The following is a 17,868-nucleotide window of genomic DNA, read 5'->3' as shown; positions in this document are numbered from 1 at the left end:
CTTTTAGAATATATCATAGGAAAAGGTTTGTGTGCGGGTTCTATGTCTGAGATAGAGTTCAATGTTGTAAGCAACTTTTGTTAAATCAGAATATTATCCGCTATGCAAATGTTCAAGTTGTAGGCAACACATTTGTTTATTAACAACCTTATAGAAACATTTTGACGTTATTATTGAAACCACTTTTTAAATTCAAGTGGGGATTGCTGGAACATTGGTGTGAAGTGGGAAGGAAAATTGGAAGATTAAATACCAAGTGTTGTGTGAATTGAAAAAATAGAGTGCGGAGATTCCACATAAAATAGAACACACACATTAGCAGTGTTTAAATTGTGGTATTTAAATTTAAATACTTGATAATGATAAAAACAATATTAATTATTATTTTTATTCCGGAATATCATTTCCCATAAATTTAGCTTATGGTGGTTGTGATAAGAATAAAAATAAGAATTCAATTGAATTCTTATCTTTCTTTCATTCAAATCCAATGAGTTTGTTTCATCCACTTTTGTGGATTTGTTTCTTTTTGATCTTATCCACAAGCGTTGTCGAACTTATTAATGGATAAGTTCCCTTTTGATCTCTATATAAATAGAGGACTCCACTCATTTCAAAAATTACGCCAAAGAGTTTCTATTGAGTTATTGAGAACTATTTCTCTCTTCTTCCTCCATCTTGTGTTGATGAGCTATTCTTCTCCTCATCTCCTTTTTCTGTCCCTTCGATAATATACGCCCCTTCGGAATAAAGAATACTTTAAAATCATAAACCCTTTTGGAACAATAATGTCCCGTCAGAAATAAGAATTATTTTAGCAGTATATAAATATTCTTTCAATATTTTTCTACTTGAAGAAAAATTAAAAAGTCGAATTGGTGGTATCACTGTATTTGAGTGGTCGTAGTGCCATATTGATATTTTGGAGAACTTAAAGTTATAATGGTGCTGACACCATAAAAGAGTGGTAATAATACCATATTAAAGTTGCTTAAGTATTAAAGAGTGATCTTAGTGCCATATTTGAAAGTGTAAATCTCAAACGATTTTCTGCACTGCAGTATTTAACCGCACAATTGTAGTTGAACTTCTTTTATTCTGAAGGCGGCGTGGTTGATAGTCTGCCTTGTACCACTTTGCGCAGTGTCACGAAACATCTTAAAGAGAGCGATCTGGTTGTGACTCAACCTAATAACAACTTCGATAGATATTTTTTTTTTAAAAACAAAAAATCTGGAAATCCAAATATAACAATTTGAAAATCCAAAAACAATTGAGTGGCTATGTTAAAATGTTATTTTCTTCGAGATTGCATTTCTTCTCTAAACACTGTTGGTTGTATTTTCAAACACATGAGACACATTTGTTTGATACTCGGAGTCTTTTCAAGCCTTCCTTATTTTATTTTACCCTATGCTAACTCACTTCAAGACTCCATGCAATATTCGTTGTTTTGGGGATAAACCATAACAAAAGTTTTAAACTTAAAATGTTATAACTGTTTAATTTCTTTGCATTTAGTTAGAATAATAAGTTTACTTGATATTGGTTTGCAACTAAGTTTGGAGCTCCTCTTTGAAATTTACAATAACTTAAGTTTGCAGTGGGATATTTGTAAAACTTGATTACTATAAAATTAATGAATGTAAAAAATGAAATAAAATTGTAGACTAAACAATAAAAATCTAGTATACACAAAATCAAATACGAGCAAAAAAGTAAAAAGTGAAAAGAAAAAGAATAAACATGAAAATGTAGTTCTACTAGAACCTATGTTGTTCCAGCAAACAAATTGAATGTTCGACATGTTTAAAAGTTTAGGGATCTATATCATATATCTATCTCTAATTCTTTTTTTTAAACTAATTTTCCCAAACATATCACGCCTTAACCTAACCTTGAAAGACCTCTAATTCTTTCATCTTCTTTAGCTTCCTCCTCCTCCTCCTCCTCCTCCTCCTCCTCATCCTCCTCTACGTCACGGAAGTGTTATTTATTCACTTATAAATGTATTTTTAACCGTTAAACGAGTTAGCATCCTCTTCTTTTATAAATCAAATCACCATTGACCATTCACCACCCATGTCATGTGCTAGGATGCAAGAGTACAATCATAAAGTTGTATCCCAACATGACCATAAATCCACAAGTTCCATTAATTCCTTTTATCGATCGTACCCAATTATAGCAACCAACCAAGCAAATACAATCAATGGTGAACCATCCCATCCTCACCAACTCTGACACAAGATCTAGGGGGAGATAAATGCAACTCGCAAATGAACTAGATATATTCAAGTCCCTCTTCAACGACCCACTTCCAAAACTAGATATAATAAGCAAATAAACTAGATATATCCAATTATTCAAAGATGGAAATAGAATATTGGGTTTGGATGTGTGCCATTTTGTTGGCAAGCTATTTTTGTTTGATCAATTTTATGTGGAGATTGAATGAGTGGTATTATAATATGAAACTCAAAAAAAAACAATACCCTCTACCTCCTGGTCATTTGGGATGGCCTCTCATTGGCAACATGTTAGCTTTTGTTAAAGATTTCTCATCTGGTCATCCTGATTCATTCATCACCAACCTTGTTTCCAAGTCTCTTTCTTTTTCTTCACTTAACATTCATCTTCACACACATACACATGCGCGCGCACATACAAACATGTTATTTTATATTTTCTATACTCACTCGTTATCTTTGGTTTTTAGGAATGGACGGACTGGTATCTACAAGACGCACTTATTCGGGAGTCCAAGCATCATCATTTGTGAGGCTGACATGTGCCGGCGTGTCTTGTTAGATTATGAGACGTTTAAGATTGGTTATCCAAAATCCACCATGGAAGTGATTGGATTTAAATCTTTTTGGAGTTCTGTTGAAAAAGAACATAAAGGTTTAAAACGTCTAGTCTCTGCCCTTACCATGGGTCACAATACATTAGAAATGTACCTACCACGTATTGAGGACATTGTAATCAATTCTATGGAGGAAATTTCTAGTATGAATCACCCAGTGGAGTTTTTGAAAGAGATGAAGAGCATTTCCTTTGATATCATAATTTCTATTATTATGGGCTCTTACAATAAAAACATCCTTACCAAAATAGAGAATTCTTTTTCTGATGTTTTTGCTGCTTTATACTGTATGCCTATTGACCTTCCTGGCTTTGCTTTCCATAAAGGACTCAAGGTAAATATTTTTATCCTAACTAATGTGCGAATTAATATTGTTATTTACTACGTACAGACCAGCACTAATTCTGCTGTATCTTAACATGTGCCCTTAAGGCACATTTTAGCAATTCCTAGAATATATTACATTTTAGAATCTACTAATCATTATTAGGAGATTATTTTGGTGTTGATCACACATTTTCATGCATGTATGATATAGGCACGTAAGAAGCTGGTCAAATTAATTCAACCTATTGTGGAAGAAAGGAGGTTGATGATAAAAAATGGTGAAAAGACAAAGGATAAAGATCTACTTGATATTCTTTTGGAAGCAAGGGATGAAGATGGTTTTATACTAAGGATGAGAATATTACTGACATGTGGATAGGTGTTGTACTTGCTGGTGTTGAAGAACCTGCATATGGCATTATGTGGTCACTTATATATCTTACAAAACATCCACACATCTTGAAAAAAGCTAAGGTAAATTAACATGATATCACGTTGAATTTGTATAAAATTGAGTTGTAAAAAGCTAAGATAACAATATGCTAAAGAAAACTATTGTTATCTTGATGACAAATAGAGAAGTTATTTTGTAGGAAGAACAAGAGGAAATCATAAAGGCTAGACCGTCCACACAGAAACAATTAAGTTATAAGGAGATTAAGCAAATGGTTTATCTTTCTCAGGTAAATATATTAATTGATCAGAAATCATATGATCATCATATCATGCATAATGCTTCTTTTTTTGGTTACACATATCATGCATAATTCATTGACTTGCAAAAAATAGAAACTTACAAGGGAAAATATATAAAAACTTTATGGATCTTGCTAACTAGTGTCATAAGGACACTTAGTTAAGGAAACCAAAAATAATATTTTTGTATTGGAAATAACAATGTTTTAACTTTTAAAAAGTTGAATTCACCATTTTTCATCACTATTTAACTTCCCAACAAGATATTTCTATTTTTGTTCATTTAACCAATGCCCCAATAGTACTATTTAGCATTTCCCAAACTTTATATACATGATCGATTGACACTAAATGTAATATATGACATCTCTGATATTCTCTATCATATAACCGCCTTACAAAATCGTCCTTTAATTAGATTGAGAGATATTATAATATAGATCTTTGTATATAAAATTTGACATTAATCGAAAATAAGTTGATTTGTCAATGAGATGCATCAAAATTAACGTCTTATCAATTTAAAAAACAAGTTAATTTTGATGTATATCTTATTGAAATATATATATCAAATGATTTCGTATTAGTGTCAAATTTTAAAGGATCTTGTTAACCGGTGCCTCGGGGCACCGGTTAAGGAATCCAAAAGTAGAAAAATTGTTTTGGAAATATAAACTGTTACTTTTGACTAACTAATTATTACATTACTTTTTAATAAATTCTTTAGTCTTTTAGCTGCTTAACCAATTCCCCGGAAGTTTTGGTTAACATTGTCCAATTTTAAATACATGATATCCTATGTTATAATATCTTTCAATCTAACAATCACTTTTAAAATATACGATTATGCGATAAAAAATTGTCAGATGTGTCATGTTATTAAGTTTGACATCATGGTGTCATATACTACTCTTATATCTAAGATGTCTCTATCCCCAACCCCCTAAGATTTTCCAATGATCAACTTCTCCCTCTGATAGTGAAAAATCGGTCCAGTCTTCTCATGGTGTTTCCATCCGAACTGTAACAGGTAAATTTACCACCAAGTGATGCATGGTATATATATCAATAACAATTTCATTTTTGAATAAATTCAAAGATTTTTGGCATCTTCAAACTCGTAGAAGTTGATATGCTCCCAATTCTTTCTAAGTTTGAGACTATTGAGTATTGAGTTAAAGTCTCCAACCACACACTCATATGTTTCTGAAGTGTTTTTTTAACATAGACATTTATTTGATCTCTCCATAAACATATATAAACTTACAAATTCGTGAAGAAATTATACGTTAAATCAAAAAAACTTATCTCGACTAATTGATTTTTGTACAAATAAGGCATTAACTAATTTATATTGTTGTAATTTTTATATACAGGTAATCAACGAAATGTTACGTGTTGTCGGTTTGAATTTCGCACTTTTTCGGGAGGCAACTAAAGATGTTAACATGAATGGTAATATGTTCTTATTTATTGTCAAAATTCTGATTCTTTGAATTTCATCTATCGCATTGCCGACGTAAAAGTTTGACAGTTCTGTTAGCATAACTCAGTTGGTAGGACAATGCATTATTATATGTAGGGGTTGGGGTTCGAACCCCGGACACTTCATTTATTCACGTTATAAGGTAAATTCTAGTCACTAGACTACTGAAAAAAAAACGGAAAACTTTGACACATGTGTCCAATCATGAATGTGTTACTTTGTTATATTAGTTCTTAAAATATCTGCTTAAATATCTTTGCAACAAGTTGCGAGTGGATTAACAGAAGTCTTTAATAATATTAGTTTTGAAACTATGTTTAGTTTGATAAAAGGCCAATACTTGTATTTACGTTACAGGTAAAGTGAGGTTAATAAGTCATTCATCTAACAATCAACAACCACACCATATATACAACGATATTGTGGGTTTTTACAATTTTTTATGTATCTTAGGATGCATGCTTAGAGAAAATGTGAGTATAACCCCATGAAATGGTACGTTGTCGTATACGGTTGTCCATTTTTAGGTTGTTTAAATAATAGCTCTCTTGTAATCGAGTTATCCTCACAATAAAAAACTAAACAATAAAATGTAACGAACTATAAAACTGAAAAATAATATATATCTCATAAGTCATAACTAGGTAATTGAATATTTTCATAAAAACCCACTTGTCTTGGTAAACAATGCATGACAAAGGTTATATTTAGAAGTGTTCACGTATGTGAACACAAGTTAATTATAACAGGTGAGCGGTTCAGTGAAATGTCTTAGGTGGAATTTCAAGAGCATTTTGAATAAGACAAGATAAAAAATACACTGTTCCGCCATCTAGAATCGGTGCCCTCAAATTAAACCTCCTAAGTTGCCCCCTTTTATAACCTTCAAAGTGTTGGTTTAATGGACCTTTCTCTATTCATTCAAATCCCATTAAGTGGTGATCCAGAGCCTCCCATTGGTTGTCTGTTTTGAGTACGGTCGTGTGTGGACTAGGGTGCAACTCGTCCGTACTGGGCGCGTGGAGTTGAGATGCGCTTTCAGAGACGTTGATCATTCGTCCATGCCACGTGGAAATAGAGCATAGTTAACTTAAAACAGAATAGTATCAAGTGAAGATGAGCTGAGCTGGTTGGTCTGTCTTGAACAGTCAAACCAGTGTTGAGTGGAGACGAGTTGAGCGTTGAGTGGAGATGAGCTGAGCTAAGCTGGCCTAACTTGAACAATCAAACCGGTGAGGATGAGGAAGAGTTGAGCTGCCTGACTTGAACAGTCAAACCAATGTTGAGTGAGATCTTGCTAGTTGGTAGTAAAGTATTACAAGTCACATGGAATGGTCCACCCATGCCAGCCCTAGGAGTATTATGAACACTCTCTTTTGAACATTTTCTGTAACAATTTACTCTTTTATTTGATGAAATCCATGTGAATCCTACATTTTATGAGACAGATTTTTAAAGTATTGGATCTACATTAATTCATCCAATAAAAGAGTGTTTTTTAATAACCCTCCTAAATATAGACTTCGACGCCATCTTTGTGTCTTAAATGAATTAATTTTCTAACTAATGAAATTTAGTGCGATGAACATTTATAGTTGAAGCATATATAGCTAAGGGAACAAAACACTCTTAAAACACAGAACATGCTTCAAGAGGTAAAGTGGGGGATAATCGGTTGTTCATCTAACAAACTTAGTAGCTGAATTATCCTCCTAATGACGAAGTTAACAATAAAATATATATAATAAACAAAAAATAAAGATAAAATCCATGTCATAACTACCAACTAAACTCTTATTCTATTCCAGTTTATTAATGTTATCTTCTCTCATTAAAGGATAATAAAAACTCTTAACTATTTTATATATTTCCAGGTTATATCATCCCGAATGGATGGAAAGTGCTAACATGGTCAAGAGCTATTCATCATGAACCTACATATTATTCAAACCCAGATGAATTTAATCCATCGAGATGGGATGTGAGTTCTATTAATTGTTTAGTAACCTATAGAAATTTAAAAAAAATTAAAAAATACTTGTGTTAATGATTTTTGTATATATTACATGTTCAGGATCACAAAGCAAAAGTTGGAACCTTTATTCCTTTTGGAGCAGGAAGTATGCATTGTCCTGCGAGTGACTTGGCAAAACCTGAAATTTTTGTATTTCTACATTATTTCCTTCTTAATTATAGGTAAGCACTCAATTTCACATTTTTTTTTCTATTAACTTCTAAATCCTTAATATTTACATTACTCTTACACTAGTCGTTCCTTTCAATAGAATTTGTGTTAAAATTAAAGTCTCCAAGGTCAAATTGGTATCTAATTTCTTAGTCACTAAATTAAATGTGAATTAAACATTTTTATATTTTTAAAAAAATAACTTTGTCATTAGTTTAATTTTAATAATAACATATTTTTTTTTTGGTACAAAAGAGGGCCAAAGCCCAAATAATAACATACACTTCATCCGTTTTAAAATGAATGTCGTTTAAGATTTTATAACACATATTAAGAAAAACAATGTTTAAAAGAAAGAGAATTGTTATTTTACCACACTATCCTTATTAATTATTGATTTGTTTTCCATTAAAGTAAAAGTAATACTTTAAGAGTAATGCACATAGTATTAATTAAATATTACAATTAAAAAGAAAAACTTACTATTGTATTGAAAACTTGAAATGACATTCATTTTAGAACAATATTTTTAGCTAAAATGACACTTAATTTAAAATGGAACAATATTTTTAGAACAAGTTTTTCTTTTTACCATTTTTTCTATTTTATGTAGGTTGGAGCGAGTAAATCCAGAATGCCCTATTACTTGCTTACCATTATCCAAGCCTATAGACAATTGCCTTTCCAAGGTGATAAAGGTTTCAAGTGCATAGTTGTTGAAAGCTGTTTTCAGTTGGATGCATTGAGATGGTTTGTTTTGGTGCTTCTGCTTCTTCCTAGTTCAAAACAAAAAATATAAAATTTGTTAAAAAAAAAAAGGTTTTATTTGGTTTGGTATTGTATGAAAGATTGTATGAGACTTTATGATACTACTAAAATATTTATTATAAAAGTCATTTATAAATTCAAAAGTACTAAAAATAGTAGTTGTGGTATTAAATTTATAAAAAATGTGTGTTTCATTTTCATAATTATTCATGCATTTAGTGGTTTTGAATGTTAATGCTTGGTGTGAATATGAATATGTTTTCCTAAAGGGGCCCTAAACTAATTTAAAACTGAAAACTAATGCTTGTCTGAAACTTGATGGCGATAGGCACGAAGAACCGAGAAATCGAACCGTTGTTTGTACAATGCATGCAAATTTCATCTCCTTTCTTCAAGCCTCTTCGAAGTACAAAATCCTTGATCCATATCTCTTTGAAAACAGGGCCTTGATTCGAAGGTCGAATCTTGAAAACGAGAGAATGGAGAGAGTTAGTATCGATATCCACTACTAACCATAGAGAGCATTATTTCATAAACTAGAATAGGTTTTACTTTGTTAGTTATTGTGAGGATAAACATCAAATAATAATTGGTATTTGAAACTTGATTGATCCAACAATCATGAAAACTAAAAGCAAATGGAATACCATTCGAAGAGAGTCAAAGAAAGGAATTAAACTTCACTATATCAAGGATGCTTTGAGGATCTATTACCGCATTTTTGAAGACACGGTTGTTCCGTTTTTTCCAAATTGCCCAAATAGAATCGAGCCAAATCACCTTAAAATAAATATGGGAAGATCTCGGCATACCCGCCAAGTTAGTAAACTGTAAAAAGTGATCAGTTACCAATCCTGAAGGAACATAAGAAATGTCAAGCCAATTACAAATCAAATACCAAACACTCCCAAAAATGTTGCAACCAATGAAAAGATGATACGTCGTCTCTGAATTTCCACACCCATCGACACACAGGTTATCATTCGGTTGTAGAACATGTCTTTTCACCAAATTAACTCTGGTTGGAACTCTATCTTGAAGTAATCATACATACATACTTACACACTTTATTTTCTTTATAATATGTTATTTATTTTCAGTCATACATACAGACAAAAAGTATATTTAAATCTTTTTCTTTAGTGCAATGCTACTAAAAGTTTTTTAATTTTGCTTTTGTTGCGAGGTGTAGATTCAGGTGACTTACTCTATGACTCATAGGTCGAAAGAACTTCTAGAGTCATTCGAAAAGCCACATGAATAGATAAAGAAAATGAAGAAACAACAAGAGTATCGGCATTAGTTTGATATCAATAGAGGAACTTATTGATAAAGAGTGCATTTTAAGAAAGTCCAAGACAACTTCTCAAAAATGGGGACAAGCCAAAAGTAATTCCATATTCTCTAGCTACCTTTTTGAAGAACATGTCAAGCTACCTTATAATTATTGTTTCATTATTCCGTCCTATTCTATATCCTATTCCATCATATTATACATTTCATAATTACCATAAAATGAGATAAAATATCTAAAATGTATATAATAGCATATATATTGACTGTTCATAAATAAATAAATAAATAAAAACATATATGTTGATTGTGCATACCAACTAAACTATTATTCTATTCCTATTTATTAATGTTATCTTCTCTCATTAAAGGATAATAAAAACTCATCTACTAATTCAAAAGTCCTAACTCAACTGGCAAAATGTCGAAATTGTTAGGCCGAATGTCATGACCGGGATTCGAACATTGGTACCTCCACTTATGTGTGTGAGTTTTTAACTTTAGGTTTTCTTCATCTTCTTCTTCTCTTTTTCATCTTCATATCATCTCCATCAACCTTCAACATCAAGAATCCCAAAAAAAATTCAGAAGAAAATGAAGAAACCTAACATTCTTGAATTAAAACTAACGGAAAGGACCAAAATGTATAACGGAGAGAGGTTAAGGGACCAAAATAAATCGAATTTTAATTAAGGGACCAAAATAAATTGAATTTTAATTAAGGGACAAAAGCGATACTACCTAAATAATTAAAGGACCAAAAATGCAATTTAGCAAATATTTTTTTATAGGAAATGCTAACCAGTGCCTCCGAAACACTGGTTAAAGATACTATTGCATTAAAAATTGTGTAATTGATACATGAAAAGTTAAAAAAGTTTCGTTTTATGGTAATAACTTCCTTTTTTGGTATCCTTAACTAGTGCCCCAGGACACCGGTTAGCATGACCCTTTTATATGTACTTGAGTCTTGAGTAGTATTTTTTTATCCACAAATTCTATCTCGACTGACGACATATAAAACAATTAATATGTGTTTGTCAACAAATTTTATCTCAATTTACAAAATCTTTAAATTGTTAGGTTGGACTACTTGACTGAGAGTACAAACCTCAATCCCTCCAAGTTATATACTAATGACTTTCAATAATTATTTATCGTTTAGTCTTTTTTTTTTTTCTCTTGAAGGAATTTATCGTTTAGTCTATTAAAAAAAAACTATTTTTCTCTTGCTCCTCTAGAAAATGTAAGACCAAATAACACGGCAAAGCAACCAAATCTGGTAAAATCAAACTTTCCAAAACTACCACTACGTATCATTTTTCTTGACCAGAAAATAAAAGTGCTTTCCTTTTTTCGAAAAGACCAAAGCCATTTTGAGAAAATTCGTCCGTCAACCACTAATATGAAAGTAAATATTTGATAGATTGATAAGAGTATTGATATTTTGACAACTATTTTTATACAATCTTTAAGATAGCTTTGTTGTTCTCTTTTCGTTGGTCAAAAATAATAGAGAAAAAAAAAGAATAAAAATATAATATAAATATAAGAAAGAAGTTGTACAAAAATTATACCAAATTAATTGTACAAATATCATTTCTCAATTCATAATTTGTGATGAAGAAAGTTGTCACACGTTCACATCATAATTACAAGGAAATTGTATGCAAGTGGTTGCAGAAAATCAACAAAGTTCTATAATAACGCCAAAAAATTATTGTAAAATTAAAAAAAAACAATGGCAATGACATGGTAAGAGTCGTCATTCCAATGTCAACTCAGCTGAAGCCGCCACTGAATCACTAATTAATACTCCCATTGTTTCTCGTTAAGTGTAACGTGAATTTAACGATTTTACTCCCTCCGGTCCTATTTATAAGAGAATTTTGGGTCAACAAAAGTTGATGTATCTAGTTAAAAATTCAGTCCAAATGCATTCACTTTTGTTGACCTAAATTTCTCTTATAAATAGGACCGGAGGTAGTATTTAATTATCATTTTGATATTTTAAGAGTATAATATAATTTTTTTATTATAAGAGTATGATATAATTTGTTAATTACTTTTATGTATTTGAAAAATTAAAGTTTGTTCGTTTTTTTTAAATAAAGTTTATTTCTTGTTAATCTTAAAATTTAAACAAAATTTTGTTACTTATTTTGTTACAAAATTTAAGATTCTATAAATAAGATGAGTGTTAAAAATTTCAAGTGCAAAGTAAAGAACATGTTTGAGAGAAAAATAAAATAAAAGACTTTATGAATGTTAAAAAAGATAGTAACTAAAAAATGTTTGTTATAAGAAAAATATAACATATTAAATTTATTGGAAAGAGAAAGTGTGTGCAAAAAAAAGTAATATATTGGTGGATTAAAATGAGGGTATAATATGAAGAAAATGTGCAAAAATACTCTTCAATATTTTAGCGTTAATATTCTAAAACGACACTTAAAAAGAAACAGAGGAAGTATGAGAGAAATGAGAAAAAAATGATAAATAAAATTTGGACAAACTCTTATATTTTTATTTTATTCTTTCTCTTCCTCTCTTACTTTTTTTTTTCTCCTTTGGTTCTTTTTGACAATCAAAAACAAAAAAATTATTTTATTGTTTTTGACGAATAAGAAAAGAGAATAAAAATATCGTTTTAAAAAGTTGTTATAAAATGATGGTATAAATAGCATTATTTTTAATACAATAGTGATGCATTTGAGGAAGAGGAAGACTTGGACTACAAATAATGAGAAAAGAGAAAAAGAAAAAATATAGTCCTCAACTTGAATGAATTTTTTTCTTCATAATAATACTTTTTTTTTAATGAAGAACTCAAAATTATACTCTAAAGATGATTTTGAAGGATTTAGATAACTTCGTCATTTTCAATTTATGCTTTTATAATACTCTCAAACTTAAAAATATATATTAATCATAAGTATTTATTTATTATTTTGTATAAATGTATAATCTCAAATGAAGGATAAGATTTCTATATATTTTCTTTCTGATCTTCTGTCCCAGAAGCCTCTTCTTCCCCCTTAAACTTCCAAAGTTGATATGTTTCAATATATGGAGGGTTTAAAAGGGGAAAAGAGTGACTTACTTTTCTCTTTTAGACTACTCATACTATAAATTTTTATTTTTTAAATCAATAAGTGCATTCGAAGTATTATATGATCACTTATCATATTGTTCTTTGAAAACTTTTTAAATATAAAATATATTTTAAATAATGGAATTAACTCTCGAAAACTCTTTTCTGCAAACTCTTTTTCAACCAGACCCTAAGCGTGTTTGTGAAATACGAGCAACACATCATATAATAGACATGTTTTGATAAAGTCTCTCTACTAGTTAAAATTTACATCAATTATCAAATTTACGTAAAACATAAACAATTTAATAGGGTCTCGCTTGAATTTTAACCTCATCAAATTAATGTGTTGAAAAATTGATATTAAGTTAACAAAGGTTCATTCATCTTCAAAGTCGTGAGTTCAACTCCCCCTATTGATGTGATGATCTCCTTAATATGTGATATGTAAGTACTTCTGTAAACGCTCTTTAAAATTTGAGATCTGCTCTGACTCTGATGAGTCCTCAAACCCAACTTATAAAGTTAGAATTTAATATTGATGGTGTTATAGACTTAGAATTTAATCTTGATGGTGTTTCAAAGCATCGTGGTTTAGGATGGGTGTGTACCGCCAATTGTTGATTTTGAGAACATTTTTCAACAGATACTTTGAAAAATTAAACCATATTGTCGGGGTGAGTTTCAAGGCTTTGTTCTATAGCTGGAAATTCAAGTCTAGTATGGAGAATTAAGCGTTATCTTCAACTTGACTAGAATTTTAGCCTTTTTCTTACAAATAAGGACGGTTCTCAAATTACTTCTTTGGTGGTTTATGAGCATCGTACGGACTAAAATTCCCAGGCTTTGCTAAAAAATGTTATGGAATTTTGTTCACTCGTTTCTGAGAGCATGCTATCAATAATGTATTATTTTGACAGATTTAAACATAAGAGACCAACTGAGAAACGATATAATATTTTTTCTTTTATGAGCTTCAGCTACATTTTTTTTCAAGTACATGTAGCATCTTTTTTAAGTTTCAAAATAAATGTATAATTTAAAGTTCTTTTACCACTTGTTTTATACTATCTTAAGATTAGAGGGAGAGACAAGATAGTAGAGAGAAGGAGGGAGACCTGATAGATAAGAGGCGGGTGAGAGGAGATGGGTGGAATAGAAGGAAAATGCTATTTTCGAATTTTGATTGTTGATTGTCTTTATTTTTGAGAAAAAGTTGTCTCACTCGATTGTCGATTGTCTTTATTTTTAAAAAAAAGTTATCTCACAGTTTAACGAAAGACAATAAATGTTGGCTTTGTTCAATCTTTTACTACTTGTTTTATCTCATCTTAAAATTAATTTTTAAACCAAACAAAATTGTTGACCAGGTTTTTTGTTTTTTTTAAAGAAAACAGGGTCTTTTGTTATTTAGCATATCAAAGTCACTCTTTATAAATTATAATTATAGAAGTAATAAAGATAGAATTTTATTAACTTTTTTCATACCCGCATCCAATCGAATTAAGCCATATGAATATTTATGGAGAAATAGTAAGAATCAATTGTAAAAATGGCACAATCGAAGTGTTTAAAGAATTTATAAAAGTGACAAAAAACAATGATATTATTTACAAACTTATAATGTCTTAATTGGGCATAGAGATAAGTATATTAAAGTGCAAATGGTAGTGCATAATTGAACAAGTCAATATCAATATCACCGTGTAATGTAAAACAAAGAATGACACAATCAAATCCAAAGTCCAATCTTCTCTAGTCAACTCAAACATAGCCGCCACCACCAATCTCATCTCATCTAAAAATGACACCTAAATCCAACCAAACACACACTTTCATCTTCCAAACATGCATCTCTCTATTTTCTTCCTCCTTTTGTTTTTCCTCACAAATCTTCAACCTTCATTTTCCCAACAACAACATCAAAAACTAACATCATTCAACATCTCAAACTCACCATGGCTTCCTTCACAAAACATAACACTAACCTCACCAAACACAAATTTCTCAGCTGGTTTTTTTCCTATACCAAATTCACAAAACCTCTTCACTTTCTCTATTTGGTTCACAAAAATACCTCAATCTTCAAATCCTCTTATTTGGAGCATACCAACAAATCTAAGTTCATCTTCCTCTCTTGTTATCACTTCAAAAGGTGAACTTTTACTCAACAATGTTTCCTTTGTTAATCATTCCAATTCCTCACAACTTGTTCTTCATGATAGTGGAAACTTAGTTTTTGGAAATTGGACTAGTTTTTTGAATCCTACTAATACTATTGTACCAAGCCAAAATATTAGTGGAATTGAAATTGTTTCAAGTAATGACAAGTATAAGTTGATTAATTCTAGTTTTTTGATTCTCAATGATAATTCATCTTCTCAATACTATAACACACAAAGCCCTTTGGTGAGTATGGATGATCTTGGAAAAATGAGTTATCAAAGTAACTCTTTTCTTACTTCTGATTATGGTGATTCTAGGATTAGAAAACTTGTTCTTGATGATGATGGAAATTTGAGAATTTATAGTTTTTATCCTGAACAAAAGAATACATGGGTTGTTGTTTGGTTAGCGATTTGGGAATCGTGTAAAATCAAAGGAAAATGCGGTCCTAATTCGATATGTATGCCTAGAGAAGATTTTTATAATTCAACTTATTGTGTTTGTCCTTCTGGATTTGAGCCTGTTGAAGGTGGAAGTGAAAAGGGTTGTAAGAGGAAAATTCAACTTTCTAGTAATATTCATTTTCTTAGGCTTGATTATGTAAACTATACGAGTAATGGTTCAATGAACCAAATTACTGCTAATAACTACTCAATTTGTGAATCAAACTGTACAAGAAATGTGGACTGTCTTGGATTTGGATTCAAATACGATGGATCGGGACTTTGTGTTTTGCTACGAGGTAAACAGCTTCAGTATGGTTATTGGTCACCGGGGACTGAACTTGCTTTGTTTTTGAAAGTGGATCAGAAGGAAACAGAAGCTCCTAATTTCATTGGTATGACAGAAGTTATGCAAACAACTTGTCCTGTGAGGATAAGTTTGCCTTTGCCGCCGAAGGATTCGAACACTACCACGAGAAATATTGTTATTATCTGCACGCTTTTTGCGGCTGAACTCATTGCTGGTGTGGCTTTCTTTTGGTCTTTCCTTAAGAGGTATATCAAGTATAGGGACATGGCTACCACATTAGGTCTTGAGCTTTTACCTGCAGGTGGTCCGAAAAGGTTTACCTACTCGGAGATCAAAGCTGCTACTAATGATTTCTCGAATCTCATTGGGAAGGGTGGATTTGGAGATGTTTATAAAGGCGAGTTGCCAGATCACCGTGTTGTTGCGGTGAAGTGCTTAAAGAATGTTACTGGAGGTGACGCTGAGTTCTGGGCGGAAGTTACAATCATTGCGAGGATGCATCATCTTAACTTGGTTCGATTGTGGGGTTTCTGCGCCGAGAAAGGTCAAAGAATACTTGTTTATGAATACATCCCGGGTGGATCATTGGACAAGTACCTCTTCAGGGTCAAGTCTAAAAAGAGTAGTGGTACTGGTGAGTCAGAATCTGATCTAAGTCATGATACTAGCCTACCAGATCCAAGTATCTCAGATAAACCTGTTTTGGATTGGAACATGAGGTATAGAATTGCACTTGGTATGGCAAGGGCTATTGCGTATCTACATGAGGAGTGTTTGGAATGGGTTTTGCATTGTGATATTAAGCCAGAAAACATTCTCTTAGGCGATGATTGTTGTCCTAAGATATCGGATTTTGGATTGGCGAAACTAAGGAAAAAAGAAGACATGGTGACTATGTCAAGAAGGAGAGGAACTCCTGGTTATATGGCACCTGAATGGATAACAGCAGATCCAATAACTTCTAAAGCTGATGTTTATAGTTTTGGTATGGTGTTGTTGGAGCTTGTGAGTGGAGTGAGGAACTTCGAGATTCAAGGCTCTGTGGCGAGGAGTGATGAATGGTATTTTCCTGGATGGGCTTTTGATAAGATGTTTAAGGAAATGAGAGTTGAAGAAATTCTTGATAGTCAAATTTGTCATGCTTATGATAGTAAAGCACATTTTCAATTGGTTAACAGAATGGTGAAGACTGCGATGTGGTGCTTGCAAGATAGGCCTGAGGCAAGGCCAACAATGGGGAAAGTTGCTAAGATGATAGAAGGGACTGTGGAGATCATGGATCCTAAGAAACCAACAGTTTTCTTCCTTGGGGAAGAGTAGTTTGATTGTTAATGATGTTTTATATTCAAGTCCTCTGTAGCACCGACACTTCAAATTAATGTGCATGTCCGGCACCATCATGACATTGAGACATGTAACTACCGATGTCTACGTGTTAGTGTCGTGTCTAATATCTGTGTCAGTGCTTGAATTTAGTAATCAAATGTACAATTTTAGTTAGCTTGAATTTTCTCTTCCACTGTAATATGTTTTGTTCAACTGTAATTTATATTTACCACTGTTGCAAGTGTGTTTTGATTTTTAGCATCAATGACATGAGTCTTTTTTTTCCTCTTTCATGTATGTTCTTCTCTTGTTTGATAAGTCGGTCATTGCGTTGACAGAGAAAAAAATGTTTCTATTTCTTGTGTCTGGATATGTAATCTAAAAAAAAAAAATGGTGTTTTATTTCTCTAATGGGTATTTGAGTTAGTCTGGTTGTGTTGCTTTGATACTTTTTTTGACTGTGTTCCTTTTAATGTCTCAGATTTGATTGGCTTCAACGCTAATTTCGATAGACTAGATTGCATTCGTAAGTATTATGAGAGGTCGGAAAAGAAACTTCCATGAGATGATATCAGGAAGATCCTTGTAAGCCTACGATAGCAATGGAGCCCAAAGTTAGTGTAGTCCAATAAATAATAGACTATTAATTTTTTCTCAGTAACCATTTTTCATGCATTATATTTTTATTTTATTTTACAAAAATGCTCGTGTGGTTTCGGATGTCTTCGGATTATAGATTCTGAAATATGTTTATATATATGAACCAATTAGAATCACTCACATTTCAGCACTTACGAATTTCACTTTTAAAAGCAACTAAAAAACAAAGTAAAAATGATAAAACTGTCAAATAAAATAAATAAAAAGTATAAAAATATCACCAAAACATTTCAAAAATTAAATAAAAC

At 31.4% G+C, this 17,868-nt stretch overlaps 1 protein-coding gene and 1 pseudogene across 1 annotated transcript; both read left to right on the top strand.

Moving 5' to 3' along the window:
• The first annotated feature begins 2,193 nt into the window (after nucleotides 1–2,193).
• LOC25482582 (beta-amyrin 11-oxidase-like) lies at nucleotides 2,194–8,378 on the top strand (annotated as a pseudogene).
• Nucleotides 8,379–14,486: 6,108 nt separating this feature from the next.
• LOC25482580 (G-type lectin S-receptor-like serine/threonine-protein kinase At1g34300) lies at nucleotides 14,487–17,349 on the top strand. Its single transcript, XM_013611166.3, has one exon. The coding sequence runs from the start codon at nucleotides 14,564–14,566 to the stop codon at nucleotides 16,952–16,954; it is 2,391 nt and encodes a 796-aa protein (XP_013466620.1). The 5' UTR covers nucleotides 14,487–14,563; the 3' UTR covers nucleotides 16,955–17,349.
• Nucleotides 17,350–17,868: the final 519 nt, after the last annotated feature.

This window comes from Medicago truncatula, chromosome 1 (genome assembly GCF_003473485.1).
Source record: "Medicago truncatula cultivar Jemalong A17 chromosome 1, MtrunA17r5.0-ANR, whole genome shotgun sequence".
Classification (NCBI taxonomy): domain Eukaryota; kingdom Viridiplantae; phylum Streptophyta; class Magnoliopsida; order Fabales; family Fabaceae; genus Medicago; species Medicago truncatula.
Note: the sequence above shows the minus strand (reverse complement) of the source record. Positions and strands in the feature narration are given on the sequence as shown.